Genomic DNA, 22,121 nt, shown 5'->3' on the forward strand with positions numbered 1-22,121 from the left:
CAGCAGCTTCTTAAGGGGCTGGCTTCTAGCTTCCCTGTCTCAGAGGACTGATGGGACCCAGAATACTCTCGCTACCTGGGGGACTCTGTGAACAATGACGGCAGTTTGGACTAGCATGGGGGTTCAAGAGAATACTCAAAATCTGTGGAGAAGCGGTCGGTGAGGGTCTTCTGCACAAGGCCAGGCTGTTTTATCTAAGGTAAGAGTACCAACCCAAGGAGTCAAGGAACATGAAGAAACAAGGAAATAAGTTCCAAATAAAAGAACAAGAAAAATCTCCAGAAACCAACTCTAATGAAATTGGGGCATGTGATTTACCAAATGGAGAATTGAAAATGACTGTGTTAAAGATACTCCCCAAGGTCAGGAGAGCGATGCATAAACAAGTGAGAATTCCAAAATAAAAGACGGAAAATATTAAAATGCTCCAAACACAAATAGTGGTACTAAAGAATACAATAATTGAAATAAAAATTCAAAAAAAGGATTCGATATCAGACTAGATCAAGGAGAAGAAAGGATCAGTGATCTCAAAAACAGGTCATTGGAAATGATCCAGCAGGAGGGGCATAAAGAAAAATAAATGAGAGTGAACATAACTTAAGGGACTTACAATACACCATAAGCAGACCAATATGTACATTATGGGAGTCCTAGCAGTTAGAAGAGAGAGAGAAAAAGGGGCAGAAAACTTAAAGAAATAATGGCTGAAAATTGCAAGGATCTTTGAGAAGATATGAATGTCTCAATTTATGAAGCTCAACAAACCCCACATGACATTAATACAAAGAAGCTGACCCTGAGGCATATTATGATTAAAGTGTTGAGAGTCAAAAACAAAGAGAATTTTGAAAGTAGTGAGAGAAAAGTAACATGCCACAAACATGGGAATCCCCCTAAGGCAATCAGCAGGTTTTTAAGCAGTTACCCCTTGTAGGACAGGAGGGAATGAGATATATTCAAAGTGCTGATATATTCAAAGTGTTGAAAGAAAAAGAAAAAACCTGCCAGCAAAGAATAGAATACTCAACAAAACTGTCCTGCAAAAGTAAAGGAGAAATGAAAACTTTTCTAGACAGACAAAAGCTGAGGGAGTTTATCATCACTTGAAATGTCTTGCAAGAAATGCTAAAGGTCTTTGAACTTCAAATGAAGACACTAAACAACAACACATTGCATAAGAGAATATAAAACTCATTGGTAAAGGCAAGTATATAGACAAAGAACACTGCATTACTCTAACAGTGGTAGGAAAATCACTTTTAATTCTAGTATAAAAGATAAAGGGCACAACATTAAAAATATAACTAAAATATAATAATTAATGATGCACGAAAGAAAATGAGAAAGGATTCATAGCATAGGAATACAAACCGCCCGTACTCCCCCCAAAACAACGAAAACACAAAGGAAGACAGAAACAGAAAGACAGACAAAAGTACTACAAGACAAACAGGAAAGAGTTTTATAAAATGGTAATAAATACTTTCCTACCTATAATTGCTTTAGGCTTAATCTCACCAATCAAAAGACAGAGATTTCACTGTATGCTGTCTACAAGAGACTCACCTTCAGATTTAAAGATACATGGAGGCTGAAAGTAAATGGGTGCAAAAAGACACTCAAGTCCATGCAATTAATAACCAAGAGTGCAGAAGCAGTTATACTTGTATCAGACAAAATAGACTTTAGGTCAAGCTATCACAAGAGACAAAGCAGGTCATTAGGTAATGATAAAAAAAGATGAATTAGGAAAGTATAAATTATAAATACACATGCACCCAACTTCAGAGCACTTAAATATATAAAGCAAACGCTGACAGGTCTGCAGGGACAAAAGGACAGAAATACAATACAGTCACATGCCAAAAATGACAGGGATACATTCTGAGAAATGTGTCCTTAGGTGATTTTGGCATTGTGCAATTGTTGAGTGCACTTACACAGAGCTAGATGGTATAACCTACTACACCTCTAGAATGTATGGTATAGTCGATTGCTCCTAGGCCACAAAAACCTGTGCACATGGTATTAAATCTAGCACAAGACAAACAATGCAATCAAGAGACGCAGTAAAAACAAGATGCATGAGGCTGTGCTGGAAAAACACAACATACTATTTTACAGCAAAATTTTTTAAAATTAGAAAGAGTACACTCTAAAATAATAACAAAAAATGTAATATAGTAAATATATAAATGAGTAACAGTCATTTATTTTCACTATCAAGTACCATGTATATAATTATATGTGCTATACTTTTGTACAACAGGCAGCACAGTGGGTTAGTTTCCACCAGCATCATCATGAACGTGTGGTAATGTGTTGTTCTATGACACTATGACAGGTACAACATCAGTAGGTGACAAATTTTTCAGCTCCATTATAATATTATGGGACCACTGTAATACATGAGATCAGCAGTTGACCAAAACATCATTACTCCATTCATGACTATAAGAGTAGGAGACTTCAACACCCCATTTTCAATAATAAACAGATCGCACAGCTGGGCATGGCTCAGTGTTTGAGCATCAACCTAGGATCCAGGAGATCAAGGTTCGATTCCCGGTCTGAGCACATGCCCAGGTTTCGGGCTCAGTCCCCAGCAGGGGGCGTGCAGGAGGCAGCTGATCAACCATGACTCTCTCATCCTTGATGTTTCAACTCTCTCTCCCTCTCTCTGAAATCAATAAAGATATATTTTAAAAAATAATAATAAATAGATCAAGCAGACAGAAAATCAACATAGAAACTCTGGACATGATTAACACCATGGAACAAATGAACCAAACAGACATATACGGAATTCTCAACCCAACAGCAATAAAATATGCATTTGTCCCAAGCACATTTGGGACATTCTCCAGGATAGATCACATGCTAGAGTTCACAAAACAAGTTTTAACAAATTTAAGGAGACTAAAATTATACCAAGAATCTTTCCTAATGATAATTAAATGAAACAAGAAGTCAATAGCTAAAAGAAACCTGAGAATTACCCAAGCAGGTGGAAATTAAGCAACACACTTTTGAATAACTGATGGGTCAAAGCAGAAATAGAAAGGTAAATTAGGAAATATCTTGAGACAACTGAAAGTAAAAACTCAACATGTCAAAACTTATGAGATGCAGCAGAGGTAGTACAAAAAGGGAAGCTTATAACAATAAACACCTACATTAAAAAAGAGTTAACAACTTAACTTTACACCTCAAAAAATTAGAAGAAGTACAAACTAAAGTTAGCAGAAGGAAGGATAATAATAAAAATTAAAACAGAAATAAGTGAAACAGAATACAAAAATAATAGGGGGAAAAAAATCAGTAAAACTAAGAGTTGTTTTTAAGATAAAATTAACAAACCTTAGAATAACAATGAAAACAAGATAAAAAGTACAACACAATCAGAAATGAAAGAGGCATAAGGACAGATGCCACAAAACAGAAAGGATCATAAGAGACAACTATGAAAAATTATAAGCCAACAAAATAGGTAATTTAGGAGAAAAGGATAAATTCTTAGGAACATATAACCTACTAAGATTAAATCACAAAGAAAGAAAAAGTCTGAACACACCAATAATGACCAAGGAGAATGAATCAGTAATCAAAAACCTCCCAACAAATAAAAGCCCAGTACCAGATGGCTTCACTGGCAAATTCTACCAAACATTTAAAGCAGAATTAATGCCAATCCTTCTCAAATTCTTCCAAAAACCTAAAGAGGAAGAAATACTTCCAAACACATTTTATGAGGCCAGCATTAGCCTAATATCAAAACCAGGCAGACACTACAAGTAAAGAGAACTACAGGCCAGTATCTCTAATGAGCACTAGATGTAAAAATCCTCAATAAAATACTAGCAAACTGAATTCAACAGAAAAATTTAAATGATCATTCGCCATGGCCAGATGGGATTTATCCCTGAGATGCAAGGATGGTTCAATATATAAAAATCAATTAATATGGTACATCCCATTTACAATAACATAAGAAGAATAAAATACTTAAAATACTTAGGCATAAACTTAATTAAGGAAGTGAAAGATTTATACATTACAAACTATAAAATATTGATAAAAAATTAAAGATGACACAATCAAATATATTTTGTGTTTATGGATGGAAAGATTTAATGTTGTTCAGGTGTCAATACTACCAAAAATAACTACAGATTCAATGCAATTTATATCAAAATCCCACTAGCTTTTTTCCCCCACACAAAATAGGAAAAAAAACCAAAAAAACCACAACAAACACAAATCTAAAATTCATAAGGCTACCCTGTGGTAAGAAAATAAGGAACTAGGTAGGACAATACAACACACGCACTCAGCCCAGCCTCACCTAGACTTGGCTCCTGCAACAGACAAAGAGACAGGCAAGCTACATGCACATCAGGCAGCCCCACCCAGATCATAAGGGCACACAGAAAACTCACTCGTTTTGGCCAGGTTACAACCCAGGCTCCACACCTGCCAACCCTACCACTGGCCTGCGAAAATCATGCATCACACAGTCTACAGAGGTTATTCTTTCTACATGGGGAGAGACAACTATTTCATACAATTCATAGGAACAAATACAGAAAGTCAAATAAAATGGGGGAACGGAGGAATACATCTCAAGTAAAGGAAGGAAAAAAAACTCCACAGAAAAACTCCAATGAAATGGAGATAAATAATCTGCCTGATAAAGAATTCAAAGAAAGGGTTATAAAGATTCTCAACAAACTTGAGAGTAGAATAGAGAAACTCAGAGAGCACTTCAAAAAAAGTCAGAAAATATAATAAAAAAAATCAGAGTAAAGAATACAATAACTAAAATGAAGAACAGATTAGAAGAAATTGACAGCAGATGAATTTATACAGGCGAATAAATTAGTGACCTGAAAGTAAGAATTGTGGAAATCACACAATCAGGACAGCAAAAAGCAAGAATTTTTAAAAATGAGGGTAGTATAAGGGACCTCTGAGACAACATCAAGCTTGTTGACATTTGCATTATATAGATTCCAGAATGAGAAGAGAGAGAGAAACAGGCAGAAAGTATATTTGAAGAAATAATAGTTGAAAACTTTCCTAATATGGGGCATGGGGGAAGATATTTACGTACAAGAAGCACAGAGAGTTCCAAACAAAATAAACCCAAAGATGTTCACAGAGAGATATATTTTAATTGAAAGCTAAGGCTACAGAGACAATCTTGAAGGCAGCAAGAAAGAAACAGCAAGTCACATACAAGGGAACCCCTTCAGGCTATCACCTGATTTCTCAGCAGCAACTTTACAGGCCAGAAGGGAGTGGCAGGAAACATAAAAAGTGCTGAAATAAAGTAACTTGTAATCTATAACCTATAATACTGCATCTGGAAAGGTTATGATTTGGAATGAAGGAGAGATAAAGCGTTTCTTTGACGAGCAAAAACTAAAGGAGTTTACTTCCACTAAACAGACTTCGCAAAAATTTTAAAGGATCTTCTTTATGAAGAAAATAAAAGGCCATAACCAGAAATAAGAAAATAGAGGAGGAAAAAAACATCTCACTGGTAAAAGCAAATATATAATAAACACAGTGAGTCAGTCACTTAAAAAGCTAATATGAAGGTTAAAAATCAAAAGTAGCAAAATTAACTATAATTAGAATGAACAGGTAGGGGACACACAAAACAGAAAGATATAAAATGACATCAAAAACATAGAGTGCACAGAGGAGTAAAACCATAGTGCTTTTAAAATGAATTTGAACTTAAACACATCAGTTTTAAATAGACTGCTATACATATATGTGGATATTTATTAACCTCATGATAACCACAGCAAAAACCTATGTAAAACACAAAAAGTAAAGAGAAAGGAACCCAAGCAAAACACTGAAGAAAATAGCAAATCAGAAGAAAAGAGATCAAGAGAAGAACAGTGAAGAAAACAAAATGAAAAAGTAAAAAAACAATTACGGGAATGGTAATAAGAACCTATCTAATAATAACTTTAAATGCAAACAGGCTAAATGTTCCAATTGAAATACATGGATATATATATTTTTTAAATCCAAAACCCATCTATATGCTACCCACAAGAGACTTACTTTACATTGAAAGTAAAGGGATAGATAAAGATATTCCATGAAAACAGAAATAAAAAGAAAGCTGGGGTAGCAATACTCACACCAGACAAAACAGACTTTAAAACAAAGAATGTGCAGAGAGGCAAAGAAAGATAGAGGCAAAGAAGATAAAGAGGCCTTTCCAAGAAGAGGGTATAGCAATTACAAGTATCAGCATAGCCAAAAAGGTGCACACACTTACATAGAGCAAATATTAATGCATGTAAAGGCAGATATTAACCAGAATACAATAAGAGTAGGGGACCACCTCCATGGAAAATCATCCAGACAGAAAATTAATAAGGAAATAATGACCTTAAGTGCCACATTAGGCAAGATCTACTTAATAGACATTTTAAGGATATTTCATTCCAAAAATGCAGAATACACACTTTTCTCAAGTGCACTTAAAACATTTTCCAGAACGGACAACAAGTCCCAATATATTCAAGAAGATTAAATATGGCAAGCATATTTTCTGACCACAATGAAACTAGAAATCAACTACAGGAAGAAATGGAAAAACATAAATACGTGCAGATTACATATCACGCCACTAAACAACGAATGGATCCAAGAAGAAATCAAAGAAGCAATCGAAAACTACCTCGACACAAATTAAAATGAAAAAATAACGCCAAAATGTATGGGATGCAATAGAAGTAGTTCTAAGAGGGGAGTTTGTAGCTATACAGGCCAACCTCAAGCAACAGGAAAAAATCCCAAATAGAGAATCTATCCAACATTACACCTAAAGAAACCAGGGGGGAAAAGAAACCAAAGTAAGTATGAGGATTAAAATCATAAAGATCAGAGCAGAAATAAGTGGAGACTAAAATAATAATAGAGAAGCCAATGAAACTACGAGCTGGCTCTTTGAAAAGATAAATAAAATGGACAAACCTCATTAAAAAAAAGAGAGAGCGCACAAATAAATACAATCAGAAATGAAAGAAAATATAGTACAGTCCACAGCACAGAAATACAAAGGACCCTTAAAGAATACTATAAACATGAAATCATTCACAGTCAAGTCAAAACTCATAGAAGATACAACTGTCTTCTGACTTTATCCAACAGATTGAACAATCTAAAAGATATGGATCCGTTTCTAGAAATATGCAACTTTCCAAAACTAAACCAGAAGGAAACAGGGAATTTGAACAGACTGATTACTAGCAATGAATTTGAAGCAGTAATAGAAAATCCCCAACAGACAAAAGCTCGGGTTAAAATAAGACATTCATATGTCTTTATATAATATACACACACATATAGATATATATTATGTACATACGTAAACCCATGTATAGCTGCGTATATAAGGAATGCACGAGAAACAGAGCTATATATACACCGACATCATACATCAATATGACCTGCTGAAAAGATTATTTTACCTGTATTTCCTCACTTCTTCCATGGACCTCCCTTGGTTGGGAGAGGGTTGGTATAAAGGATTCAAGAGAAATGAGAACTCTCTGTACCTCTAAATGACTATGTTTTAAATAACCATCTCCCTGGGTTATTATACTAAATGCATAATTTATTTTCTCCGGTTTTCCACCATGTAGCGTCAACTACATAATAAACCACTGAAACCTTCCCTCTCAGTCTTCATTCATGACCCAGTCTGAGGGCCTGTGGTCACCGACTGGGTAGCAACTCTAAGTCTGACTGACAGATTCTGTGCAGTGCCCCATGAGAACTATTTTCTCTTACAAAGGTCTTGATCTCACAGGGGAAACCACGTATACATATGTTTAAAAAGTACCAAATTCAAGAGCAGACAAGTGGGCTGAATACACTGTCTTCAGGGAGTGGTCAGGGAAGGCAGTCTGCATCCTGGCCACCACATGTGTCTCCCAAAGCCAGGGATTCTTTGCCTTGGCAATGAAAAAAGTCAAGGACCAACTAAGGCCGCGCCCCCAAAGAGCCTAGAAGCTCAACGCCAGGCAAGATCAGGAATAAAATGAAAAAAGAACCCAAAATTATTAGAGACAAACAGGGGCCCCCTGAGACTTTCTCACAGGTATAATCAAAAGCACTGAAAAGACAACTGCTTTCTTACGGCCTGAATCAATGTTACTTCATGCCACGTCCCAGCTAAAACCATTCCACATAGCACTGCATAGGCCACCTTTCCAAAGGCACGGACTACACCATGCCACGGCCATTCTCCCCTGACACCTTCCTCTTTTCCTGCCAAATGCTTCAGAAGGCAGCCAGAGTGCCCTGCCACTTGGTGAATTAAACTGTGGGAGTTTAGAGCACTGGAGTCCAAATGAATTCAATCCAGGTACGTCACATCACTAGCTACGTGACCTTGAGCAAGTCATCTAACTTCTCCATGCCTAAAATTCCTCTATGTACAGTGGGGATAATTGTACCTGCTTATAGTTTTCATGTAAAGATTAAATGAGCTAGTGTACAGAAGAGTGCTCAGCTCCAATGACCCCCACATGAGTCTTTACTGTTATTGGAGTTACAAAAACGGAATGTGTATGACCTCACACACAGCGTGCTTTCAATCACTATCTTTGAAACGATGAACCACACGCTTGTCCAGTATGTTCCTAGAAAGTATTTTTAACAAATCTATACTTACACAAGTTCACTACACACAGATCAAATTTCCTCCTTAAAGCAACAAGCCTAGATGAATACAGTGACAAGTATCGTGTATGTATTATATACTCACACTTAAAATTCCTTCTATTACTCACATTCTCATAGAGAGCTTGAAGAGTCTCCAGATCAACCACAGAATTGTCCAAGTTCACAACAGCTGTAAAAAAAGAGAGAGAGAGAAAAAGAGAGAGAGAGAGAGAGAGAAGAAAGAATATAAGTTATTTAGCCATAAGCCAGCTGTGAAAAGACGTCTGGCCGTCTTGAGCAGCAGTGACCAGCTCCAGAGTGGTGTCCATGGCCCAGCAGTCAGTGAGCGTGGGGGCTCTCACTTCAGCGCATTCATCTGCCCAACTATAAAGACCAGGGATTCAATGGGGGCAGAGGTAAAGTGTTCAAGCTTTCACTTGCTCCACAAACACAAAATCTCACATATGGCCCAGTCAAAAGTCAAAGATAAACTGTGAGTGTCTTTGAAGGACCAACTGCTCATATCTGCCCACTTCTCTAAAGACGTATGACGCAGGTTAAGTCTAATCACTAAACTGATGGACTTAATATAGAAATGATAGGTGCATTTCCTGTTATAATTTTTAAAATTGTATAAAAGAACAATTCTTTGATTACGGTATTGAGATGAGCACAGATGCATCCTTAAAAATTGACTCAATATATAAACCACCCATGGTTGTACGGGAAAGTGGAATGGATCATCAGAATTTGGGAGTAGGTTCTTAAATGCATTTTTGGGCCCTGAGAATTGTATTGTATTTTGGAGTCAGTGTGTTTTACAACTCAGTTTGGATACGGGTTAATTAAAAGTGTTTTGCATACACAGTAGTTAGAAATGAGGAGAATTTTCCCTGATCAGAGTTGTGCCAAGTAGCAGGTGAAGTTCTTGTGGAATTAAAGATTTCTAGAAGAAAAATCACAACGTGAATAATCACAAATTGGCTGTGTTTGTTTGGATAACGGAGGCATTTTGCAGTGTCTTTTCTCTCAAAGCTTAAAGTCCATGAAACATTTTCTAGTTGACTCTGGCAAAATCCCAAGAAGGAATTCGGAAAGGCAAGTGGGAAATGGAAGCGTATGATAGATGAGAATTCTAACCTAACCAAGATAATTTCGCTTTTCTGCTTGAAGCTGGGAACAGGGCCCATGATTCACCAACAAAAATTATAGCATGTAGAATATGACACTTCCATCCTAATAATATTCCACTATCTCCATGTCCAAAAATATTAGGTCTCAGATATCAATTTAAGAATTTGATTAAGATTCTCAGACAAATCTTTTCACTCCTCAGACCACATAAGGCAAACATATGACAAACTAATGTTTCAAAGTAGTAAAAACACTGCCCAACTATCTTTGACTGTATTTCAAAAATTAAATAAAAGGGGTTAACAAATGATTTCCATTGGAGGTAATGTAGCTATAAATAATGTAACAAGATACACAAAACCCAAATAAAGATAGCAAGTGCATGTATGAAATTACTCCCTTTGGGTTTGTACAGAGTCTATCCCTTAAAGAAATTCTTACAGTGAACCCAAAGGTCTGACTTCCAAATTCACTAGCTAATAATCCAGTATTTTTACATTCCTCTGGCGATACAGCAAGAGGTTGACAGGGAAAACCATGAAAGCAATGCTGGTAGTCAATCTAGCGTATGATTTCATTCTCGGAAAGAGAAAAAGAAACTCGATGAAATCATTCACAATCAAGTCAAAACTCATAAAAGAGACAATTGTCTTCTGACTTTATTCATCATTTTAAAACATAATATCGTCCCTGCAAGTTTCCCCCACATGAAACCTTACTTGTGAATATCCTGAGGCTTCTCATCTTTTAAACTCACACAGTATCAGGTACTGAAGACTCTTAATAAATGTCATATGGTCCTAACCGTAGGTACAGGGTCCTAAGCAAGTCCACAGAAGTTCCTAACCCATGAAACCTCATTTCTGAATCAAACACAGAAAAATCTCAATAGAAAGCGACTCTATACCATTTTCCTGTAGTTGGCTTGATACTTGAGAGAGATGCTAACACAATTCGGTGGTAATCAGGAGTTTCTACAAAACAAAACCATCCTAATCAGATTTCTGGCTATGACCATGCTAAGGGATTTATATAAATATATATGTGCATAAATTTTTTTAATAATAAAGGATTCAAGAAAAAAGATACTCAGAAATGTCAGCTTCCTGATATTTCAACTTTCTTTGAGAGGACATTTGAGTCTCGAGATTGTATCCAGGTGGTGGTCCCTCTAGTCCCTCAAAAGCAAATATGACGTTTATGAAACAGTTTATCGATGGGGAAGAAACATAAACCATGGGATCGAACTTAACTGGGCTCAAATTCAAGCTTTTATTTGCTGCCACATTACTTCATGGCTGTTACTTAACTTGACTAGTTTTTGCTTCTTTAGGGAGAGAGGAGAGAGGGAGATAATAGGAAATACTGGCAATGTGTTGGCTTGTGTGGGGACCAAAGGCAGGAACCAGTCAAAGGACCTGGCATGTGGCCGGTTAATATTACTTCCCTCTTCAAGTTTTCACACAAGTTCAATCAACTCTTCTGTCCCTGATAACCCAAAGTCCAGCAGGTTTCTTTTTTTCCTATTTCTGTTTCTGTGCCCTCACATACCAAAGAGAAAAATTCCAACTGCATCTCTTAACCTGAATGAAGAATTATTAGAACTAAATGTACGGTCTGACATACAACTATTATGTTTAATTATATTGTCTTTTTTCACTTAATATTTAAACTATTAAGCATGAGGCTTAGATTGCAGAACATAAATAAATTCAAAATTCAGTAATAAATCTTTAATTCATATCACTTTATTCTCTAATGTTCAAGTACATGCTAATGTGATTATACTTCTGATTAGGGGCCAAATATTTCACACTTATTTCCTACCCTTGGCTCGAAGACACTCAGGAACACCCATCGTTGTCTGGGACTCATCACATCCCCACCCATCCATTTCCCTGCAGGTCTATAAAGCCGCTTTAATTACTTTCCCATAGTTATATATAAATAAATGTTACTTCAATTTAACCAAGAAGCATCTGTTCTGTTTTATGTGGAAGGGTGCGGGGACTAAGGAGGTGTCGAGAGAAAACTCTGGCCTTTCTTTGCACATTGAAAGATTATTCATCGATTTGTAAGGCATCCTAACTCTCCAGGATTAAAACATGGGGAGACTTCTGCACTCTTTCAACAACCTGTGAACGTCTGTGTGTTAATGAGCACCCTCGGATCATATGGACAGATATTTCATTTTTTAGCCTAAAACTTTTTTAAATGCCAAGGATGTGATAAGGAGACAAGAGAATACAGTCGTCTCCCTGCCTTTTCTACCAACACGCTGTGTGTCTTTGGTCAAGACACTGAGCTTCTCTGAGGCTTTATCAAATGGCGTAACAACTTCTCTCTGTGGCATATGCTTATCAAGGGGCGAGAAGAAGGCATTTTATAGCAAAAGGGATAATTCAAGAAGCCTTGGAATCATTTACATAATTAATTTTAAAATGTATATTATCTGTGAACATACTGGTTAGAAACTAGAGACAGAGTGAGAATGTGCTAGATAAAAATTAGGTTCAGAATTAAACACTTGCTTTCAATAATCAAAACTTGTGACTACAAATAGCTCCTCTCTTCATGAACTCCACTGGTACACACTCGCTGAGACCCAGCGCCCCTGCATTAAACCATGTTGTTACCAAATGAAGAGGGGAATTGCCTATTTTAACACTCAAATAGTCAACTCCACTTAAGATATTAAAAATATCTCAAAATAAAATATCCAAACCGAAAAAAAAAATCTATTTTCTTTTGATTTTAAAATATTGCATTACATAAAGAGCTATTCAAAGCCACCAGGGATTATAGACCCAACATAGGAAACAGCTGTGTGCTGGACACATGACATCAAACACACAGGTACCCAAGCAGGTGACAGTCATATGTCTGTATCACATTCCCTGGACACCTGTTCTTTGCTATTAAGGTGTCCTCCATAGCCACCTTTGTCAACGCCAGAAATGTGGGACGTGTCTATTATTCTAGCATTAAGTCACCCGCAGACCACAGGGCCACACGGCCTATCCGTCTGAATGGCTGCGTGAGGGGAGGAACCCCGAGCCGGTGCTGCCCATCGCAGAACTGCACAGAGGCCAAGGGCCACACTTTAAGGGCCTGTGTTAAGAGAAACTCATGTGAAATGAAAGTTCACAACATATTCATCGAATTTGTAAGTGTTTCACGTATTTTAAGCAGCCAGAAGAGAAGTTCGCTTGATTGGTGTAATTCAGTATGATATGATGACTCCTGTTCAATGCAACATTTTAAGTCACGGAACATGTTAGTGGCTGATTTACTCCAATCTGGATTCTTTTTTCTTTTTAATCTGGGGTTTCCATGATGGGATAGGACCAGGGGAGCCTCAGGGCTGCTCTTGAGGGCTCCTTCCCTCCATCAGCCCTGAACCCTTACCCAGCCGCTGTGGTCTCTTGTCTTAACACCCCTTCCCTCCAGGGTGATCTGCTAAACTAGAGGGCGAGACCCCCGCAAAAGGTAGAAAATCTAATGGCATTTGTCACCAAGAGTACAAGCTATCCACTTCTGCACAGCAATTACACAGCAGCTTCGGAGCTTAAGGCAGCAAACATACATGTCATCTCACTTCTGTGGGTGAGAAATCCCAGCGCAGCTCAGCCGGGTGCCTCTGTCTCAGGGTTTCTCATCAGATGCAATGGTGCTGTGGGCTGGTGCTGAGATCCCCTGTGCAGGTGAGGCAGAGGGACCCATTCCCACCTCACGGGCTGTGGGCAGGACTCGGTTCCTCACCCCGAGGGCCTCAGCTCTTCACTGGCTGTTGGCTGAAAGCCTGGCTCAGTTTCCTGCCCGATGGGTCTCTCCATAGGGCGGCTCACACCAAGGGAGCCAGCTTCCCTCAGAGTGGAAAGGGCATGCATGTGACAGGGCCACCTTCTCTCCGTAACCTAATCTGGGAAGTCAACTCTGTTAGAGTCTATTCATTGCAAGTCACTCGGTCCACCCCACACCTAAGGGGAGATTCGGCAAGAGCATGAGTGCCAGGGGTGGGGACCTTTCGAGGCCTCCCGAGAGACCGCCCACCACAGCAGGTTGCTAATTCATGGCCGGCTGTTCTGTGGACTTCAGATCTCAACTTGTGGTTCGCTATAGCTCTCTACCATCTATTCATTTTATTGAAGTTTTTGCTTTCCTATTAGGCTCTAAGTCATGAAGGACACGAAGAAGCCTCATAATTCAGTGGAAAGATGAAATGCACTAGTGGGGAAAGCTGACTTCTTGTATAGGTGTAGCCTATAAATCAGTTGAGCCTCCTAATCTCTGAGACAGCGGTCATATGAGACATGATATACAGGTACGTAGAGGCCTGAAATAATATGGACAGACCCTTCCCTCTACATTTACATGATCTGCCTAATTCACTGCAGCTGGAAGAAGCTGAGTAGGTGGAAGGCTTTGGAAAAACATCTTTGTTCAACGTTAAAAGGTAAAAATAAGCTGAGGTTAGTATTCCTGAAAATCGACTAACTTTATTAAACAACCTGAATATTCCTTGAGATTGCCCTGACCGTTCTTCCATAAACAACTAGCTTCACTTTAGTAAACTTCATAGTTCAAACCATAAAACACAAAGATAATAAATAATATGTAATGTCACAGCATCATCTGACAAACAGCACTGGATGGCAGGGTACACAGTGGCCCTGAAGTCAAGCAGTCGCCACCGCTTGTTATCTGTGTAACCTAGAGCACCTCAACGTCTTCATCTGCAAAATGGACCTAACAGTCCCTAACCGATAGGGGTTTTGCAGAAGAATAAATGATACAAGTAAAACCCCTGGAAGGAGTGGCATGCACACAGCGAACACTCAGAAAATACTGGTTGTTACTGTTAATATTACTATGCCCCCTTCAACGTTCATCTATGAAAAGTCTTTGACTAATATCTCTCCAAATCAGTGTCTTGATTCAGAGATTTTAGACAAGCTACGTTGAAAACACTGTTGGCAAAAAGGACAAGGACAGTCTCAGTTGCACCAGCAGTAACGTGGGAAACTAAACAAGGCCCCACAGCGAAATCGTCAACACTGATTTTGGTTAAGGTACATGGGAAGGGAGCAGTGTCAGCAGAAGCTTAAACACAAAATGAGCGCAAATCAGCCCGTATTTACAGTTCGTGCCCTCTCCTCACTGGCAGGGTAAGGAGGAGGGCAGGGGCCGAGAGAAACCGTCTCTACCTCCCCGGGAATTCAGAAGCCACAGGAAAAGCCAAGGCGAGGTTAGCCTTGCAAATTGCTGAGACGCAAAGACCTTTGTTTGAGTGGAAACTCATCGTAAGTAACAGAGATCAGAAGCATCTCTCATTTAATCTACTTCCAGGCCTGTCATCATATCCCAGCCACTAGGAACAAAAATTTTCTAAGTGACCTGTTTAAGGAATTGGAAGCAGCTTGTGATTATACTTTAAAATCAGGGGAAAGGATGTGTGTCCAGTGAATGTCTGTTTCACCTTTTGGGGGGAAGTAGTTGCCATTCAATTTATGCGACAATATTTATTATCTCTGTTGTAAATGCAATATAAAACACTTTGGGGACATGGAGTTTATGCCCTCCTATCTAGAGGAGGTCACAATATGAAGTAGAAAGACACTGACAAATAATTATAATACAAACGCAAGGTAGAGCTTGTGCAAGGGGGAGACCTAGGGAATGGAATCCGCAGCCGGGAAAGATCCTCAAAGCCGAGTGACCGACACATGGACCAGATCCTAAGAGCATCGCCTGACTTTCCAAACGCTCCATCTGACTTGAACTGCGATGTGGGTATTTTGATGGGAAGCATCTTTGGTTAAGACGGCAGACCAAATACCTGCATCCGGTCCTGCTCTTTACTGAAGTTCCACTAAAACTATACAGGAAAGAGATTTTCCCAAAACGGGACTCCTAAGGACTGAAAGAGAAAAGGGGTGATGAGAGCGACCGAATGGCAGCTCGCTGTCCCTGTCGCAGCCCCACAGTGATGAATCCACAGCTGTCCGCGGGAACACTGAGAGCCAACCCAGGAGGCAAGGACTGGCAGCACCAGGTACCTGTCCGACTGAGGGCAGGGGTGGGGTGGGGGTGCCAGAAACGCGGGGCGCGGGGCGAGTGGTGTCAGTCAGTCAGTTACCTCTCCATTCCCAAAACGTCCTCCCCGACTCTGTTGGGTTTATTTGCTTGAGAAATTAAAACAAAGTCTCTGGGCAAAGAAACAGCAAGCCCAGATGTTGGCCAGGCCACTAAGATGAGAACATGGGGGGACCACACACAGCACAGGACTGCGTGTTGACTAGAGAACCTCCACCTGCACCTCCAGCAGGGCCTGCTCCCCAACTTGGGGCCCAGAGCTGCGCCAGGCACACCTGCACTACCCAGGCCAGAAACTGACGCCTCGGGAATCCGATGACCCCGTGAGGCAAGAACAAAAGATAAAGACATCGGTGGCTGCCCAACGAATCCTGAACCCAGGCAATGCTCCGCTGAACATAAGTCAAAGGGCCCGATAAAGGGGGGTCTTGGTTCCTCATCAGCTTGGGCCTCTCCCACTTTCAAGCCAGGACAGCCAAAGATCAAATCTTCGGGAAAGCCTCTAACGCAGAGACCAAGAATCAGAGCCGCCACCAAAGAGGCAGCAGAACTCCTCCAAAGGGTTTCCGTCACCCGCGGTCCCCATGTGCTTCTCCGTCTTTCTCTTCTTACTCTCACCCTTCAAGCTTCTGCTGTGATTACTGAGTCACCAGCAACTGCGATTCCGTGAAACCCAGACGCACGCTTCTCAGGCCCCGGCAGCATCTGGCAGTTAACAATCCCTTCCTCCTGACCCAGGAGCTGTATTTGGCTTCCATGTGGCTCTCTCCCCCTTTTCCTATGTGTAAAGCTCCCCGCTCCTTTGGCTCCTTTGCTGGCCCCCTCTCTCCCCAACCTAATTGTTGGAGTGTCCTGGGGCTGAATCTTCACTACCTACCCTCTACCCTCACGCCCTTGGTGATCTCACCCAGTCTCCTGATGGGCAGGAAATACTCCCCCATTTTCATCTCCAGCCTAAAGCCTCCTTCCTGAACCCCCAACTTGTAGAACCGACAGCCTTCTCAGCTTGGCCTGGAACTCTCACATGTAGGCCCACTGTGCGCACACGCTCCCCCGTCTCACGTGGAGACTCCATCGCCAGATGCTGAGCTGGGCCATCCTGAACTCCTTCCTTTCTCTCACATCCCACATCCAATAGATCGCTAACACCGTTGCTCTCCATTCCAAATACACTCGGAATATGACTTCATCTCGCCATTCCCGTTGCCCCTACCCTGCCCCCAGACACTCCCAACTACTGCCTGGATTATTACAACGCCCTAAATTGAAAAAATGGTCTTCAAACATAAAAACATGGAAACAGAGATAGGGAAACTCAATAGAAGACATGGAAGATAAATGTGAGAGGATTTCCCAAAAGCAGATCAAAACGAAAAAGTTAAGAAAATTAGACCAGCCCTGGCCGGTGTGGCTCCGTTGGTTGGTTGGAGAGTCACTCACACACCAAAAGGTGTCAGGTTCAATTCTCGCTCAGGGCAGATGCCTGGGTTTGGGGATTGATCGCCACCCTGGTAGGGGGCGTGTAGGAGGCTTCTGTTTCACTCTCACATCAATGTTTCTCTCTCTCCTCTCTCCCCCCCTTCCTTTCTCTTTAAAAATCAATAAAAAAATTTTTTAAAAAAGAATTTAAAAAGAAGAAAAATGACAGTGATATAATGACATCTGTCCATTACATATAAAACAATTGCCAGTGAAACAGTATGATGGTGAAAGGGAATCTTTTCACAAGTCAAAATCTATTCACTTCAGAAACATGGTTTTAAATATCAGCAGGTGATGTAATAATTACAAAACATCTGTATTCATCTGCAAATGAAAACAAATAACTTCCTGAACACATCAGTCAGTCAGTCATTCATTCATTGAACAGATACTCAGAATTCTAACTCGGCTCCAGGCCCTGGTCTCAGCCCCGGGGATGGGGTGGTAAACCTGACAGGCACACTTTCCGCCCCTGTAGAGTTGACGCTTTATTACCAGACAATTAAAATGTTGCACACCCTAGAAAGATAACTGGACTTTGATAATATCCTACAATTTAGAAACCACACTCATTTATACTATCTCTGCTTTTCAGGCAGTTGAATCTGGTGGGGTTGTGTTGTTGGGTAGGGACAGACAATGAAACACCAGGATTCTATACATTTTGTACTTAGCTATATAAAGAAATGCTTTTCTTGTTGGGAAAGAAATAAATCTCCTACCCAACCCACCACTGGTACATCTCAAGCATACTTGCTTATACAAGGGTAACACATCAGTTACTGATTAAGTCAGTAGGCTTCCTCCACCTATGGTCTTGTTTATAAGAGCCGTGCAAGTTAAATTGTTAGAGAGCAAATGCATTTTGTTTGAGTCAGTATGTCGCCTCTTTGTCTAGGCAAGAGGAAAAAAATGGATACCAAGACTGTGATCCTTCTGGAATAAAATCTTTCAATGCAAACATGATTGCCATTGTAGACTGTTTAATCTAGCCATATTGTATTTCATTTCTGGTTTTGGAGAGCTTTGTTGATTTGACCATACTGGTACAACTCAGGGCTTATCTCAACTGTTTAGATAAGGTTTATTTGACTTTGGCAGGTGACAAAATCTAGGGTGTGGAACAAAGGGGTTGGAGAGAAAGGCTGGCATACTCCCAGATAGTGTTTATTTTAAGCAGAGTGTGTAGATGAGCAAATAGTTTCAAACAACGCGCTGTACTTTGTATAAAACGTCCACTGTCTGCTGAATGTTTTCCATAAACCTGCACTGCAGAATGTCCTTTATTGGGCATAAGGGACTTCACCTTCTTGCTTAGGGAAACATTTACACTCTTGTAAAATGGAGCCAGCTCACTGAGGCTCCCTGGAAACCGTGCCCTAACTCGGGGGGTCGCATGTGCCACTGTTTTCCTAACACATATTCTATAACAGTATTCAAGTTTATTGTTGATGGAAGCATATATATTGCCTCATAAGTACAGAATCTATCAGAACTTTTAAATGCTTTGTGCCAAAATAACTTTAATCCAGATAATAATCCTATTTTTTTTTGGTGTAATTCTATATACACATGTCTGACTTTGAAAGAAACCCAAAACAGAAAGCTTGAAGTTACAAACACATTGATTATAATTGTTTTTTTAATTCCCTTTTTAAAATACTTCATCTAAACAAGCACTTAAATAGCTTCCTCAGTATATTATTTTATACCTTAGCATTTATATATTGGCAAACATGTTGAAGGAGGGGACGGAACCAAGAAGTTTAGCCTCTGAAAATTAAAAATGCATCAAAAATAAAGAAAACTTAGCGGTGAACCTATAACACATGACTAAGAAGATCAGTGATTGCACACAAAACTTGACATGCTGTGGTTAATCTCTTTCATTGCATTACAGAGATGATTACTAACACTGTGTGCCTTGTGACTACTTTTCCAAAATACTTAAAAATATGACAAATCTAAAGAACAGTGATGATAATCATCACAATCCCTTTGGAATAATTTTGTGGTTTAGTTAACTCAACATGTGGCTAATATGTGAAAAAATGCAGTGCACTGTTTAATATGTGTATGTCCTACTTTGTCATTTGTTCAGTTAGTGAAGGGTTTTCTTTTTCCCCTTTCCATGTATATACGCATATAAAGATTAATGTTTCATTGTCCAGAGGAATGAGGGGTCAGTTAAATATAGGGAGGAGTTGCAAACATTAGGATTTCTCTGACGTCATTTGAATGAATAAAACAATACTTCTGGCTTGGCCAGCGTGGCTCAGTGGTTGAGCGTTGACCTAGGATCCAGTGGGTCAGGGTTCGATTCCTGGTCAGGGCACAGGCCCGGGTTACTGGCTCGCTCCCCAGTAAGGGCCCTGACTCTCTCATCATTGATGTTTCTCTCTCTCTTTCTCCACTTCCTCTCTTTGAAATCAATAAAGATATATTTTTTAAAAATAATAAAAATAAGTAACACACACTTCAAATTTCACAGTTCCCACACGTGAAGATTCTTTCGTATTTGTGTTTGTTCCTTTGTTTCAAGGGGCACAAAGTCCATCTGGATGGTTCTGTGTAGGGGAAATGGATGCTGGTGGCTAAAAGACTTTTCCAAAGCCCTTAAAAATCGAGTCTCCACTGAGATTGTGATCCTCATGGCTCGGAAAGAAGCAATTTCCTGTGACTGGATTCCCAGAGAATATCACATCTCCATCCCAGTTCCCTCTTTCTAGCTGGGGAGAGAAGAGAGTCGGCATGCTAGCTTACCAGGCTACCCCTCAGGAGAATTCAAGCTGTCTTCCAGAATCTCTTTTTGGCACAGAATGAAACAGTTAAAGGTTGAGACTAAAAGTTAACTCCCCAGACTACCTCATATTTCAACACTTTAAGCCTTTCACCAAGAATTCTGAAATTACTACTCAAGAGCATCACAGATGCTACAACACTGACGTCGTTGCTCTGTGACACCCAGGCCTTTCGAGAGGACAGGAATATCTTGTTCCGGAGATTATGGCCGAGATAAAGACAACTGACCTCTGGAGCCCAGGCCACAGCGCCCTGCAGGCAGTAAGACCAGGAGCCCCAGGGCCTGTGTGCAAAGTTGCTAAGTGAAACTTAAAAAGTGGGCACTGACCAACCAGCATGACCAAATGTGCATTAGAATAGAAACTAGGGTTCAAAAGACCACTCAGGAGTGACTTAGGTTTAGAAAGAAAGAAACAATTCATCTCAAAAATTGAAAGTATTTGAGAGCCATTCAAACACTTCCGTTTCAAAAACTGGCAAAGGCTGTTCAGTCTCATTTAAATAAATTCAATATTCTAATCTTTTAATTTAAATTTTTTTTAACCAAACATCTCAATGATTTGAAAGCCTTAACTTAGTTAAATAAGGTAATGTTAGCAAGTCCAGGTACTTAATGTTGACCGAGGCCTAATTTTTTTAATGTAGTTTAGTATGAAAAGTTTACTGATATAGCTTTCAAATCCCACACAGCTACTAACCGTTAGGAGACTACCATTTTTGTCATAGTGTTAGGAGTACCACCCATCACAATCTGAAAAGACTATTAAAATACTTCTCTTTTTTCAGCTACATGTCTGTGAAAGGCCAAATCTTCCTCATACATTCCAACCGAAACAACGCATAACAACAGAATGAATGCAAAGATATTTACCCTGACCATGAAGAGATTTTTTCAAAAGTGCAAAGCAATTTTGAATAAGGCATAGTCTTGATGAAACACATTGCTAGCCTCAATTTATTAAGTTTTTTTAAAAGGCAGAAAGACATAATATAACTGCATTGAAATACAGCAATCAAAGAGTATGGGAACTAATATATCTAAAAACAGATTGATTATACAAGACTTTAAAGTAAAAGAATTCCAATAATTAAAAGAAATGTATTTGTTTCCAAAAAAATAGTATCAACACTGATTCTATAAATTATTCAACTTGTACTATCTTACAAATGGCTGTTACGAGAAAGTCTCAATGTTATCCAACAGGGCACTATAACAGTAATCAAATTTTCTGTTTATGTTTACTAGTTACTAATTACTAGTACTTCGTCTATTTTGTTTATATTTTACTAGTTACTAGTATTTTGTCTACAGATATAAATATTTCAAATTTATTTTCACATGAGTATTAGCAAATTAAAGCTGTTCCTGTTCATGTTCCTTTTCATGGAAAAAAGTAGAATCAGCTGCTCAGGGGAAATACTGTAAATACACAATTTGATTTTAAAACTCAAGCTGTCTGACAGAATCCTTTTTGGCACAGAATGAAACAGTTAAAGGCTGAGACTATAAATCCATTTTCTTGAAGGGCAAGACCACTGTAATTGAAAAAGTTACGTGGATGCATCTTGAGACTATCGTGCTAAGCGAAATAAGTCCGACAGAAAGTCAAGAACCATGTTATTTCCCTCATATGTGGGATATAAAACTGAAAGCAACAAATGAATAAAAAGACAAACAAAGAAACAACACTCACAGGCAAGGACCACAGAGGGGGGACACCACAGGGAATGAATTGAAGGCTAGCAAAGGGGGTCAAATATACGGTGATGGAAGTTGACTTTGGGTGGTAAACACACAATGGAATATACAGATGATGTATCATAGAATTGTACACGTGAAACCTATATGATTTTATTAACCACTGTCATCTCAATTAAATAAAGAAGTGGAAGGGAGGGGAGGG

The 22,121-nt window shown here is 39.4% G+C and overlaps 1 protein-coding gene across 2 annotated transcripts in view; it reads right to left on the reverse strand.

Annotated features, from left to right (window-relative positions):
- Positions 1 to 22,121, reverse strand: part of FMN2 (formin 2) — a 222,804-nt gene that overhangs the window by 104,415 nt on the left and 96,268 nt on the right. For both annotated transcript variants that reach the window (XM_081124213.1, XM_081124214.1), the window contains one exon: positions 8,832 to 8,893. In XM_081124213.1, coding sequence (XP_080980339.1) covers positions 8,832 to 8,893 — 62 coding nt within the window. The remainder of the gene's footprint in view (positions 1 to 8,831; positions 8,894 to 22,121) is intronic.

The sequence above is a fragment of the Miniopterus schreibersii genome, assembly GCF_964146895.1.
Source record: "Miniopterus schreibersii genome assembly, chromosome: 21".
Classification (NCBI taxonomy): Eukaryota; Metazoa; Chordata; class Mammalia; order Chiroptera; family Miniopteridae; genus Miniopterus; species Miniopterus schreibersii.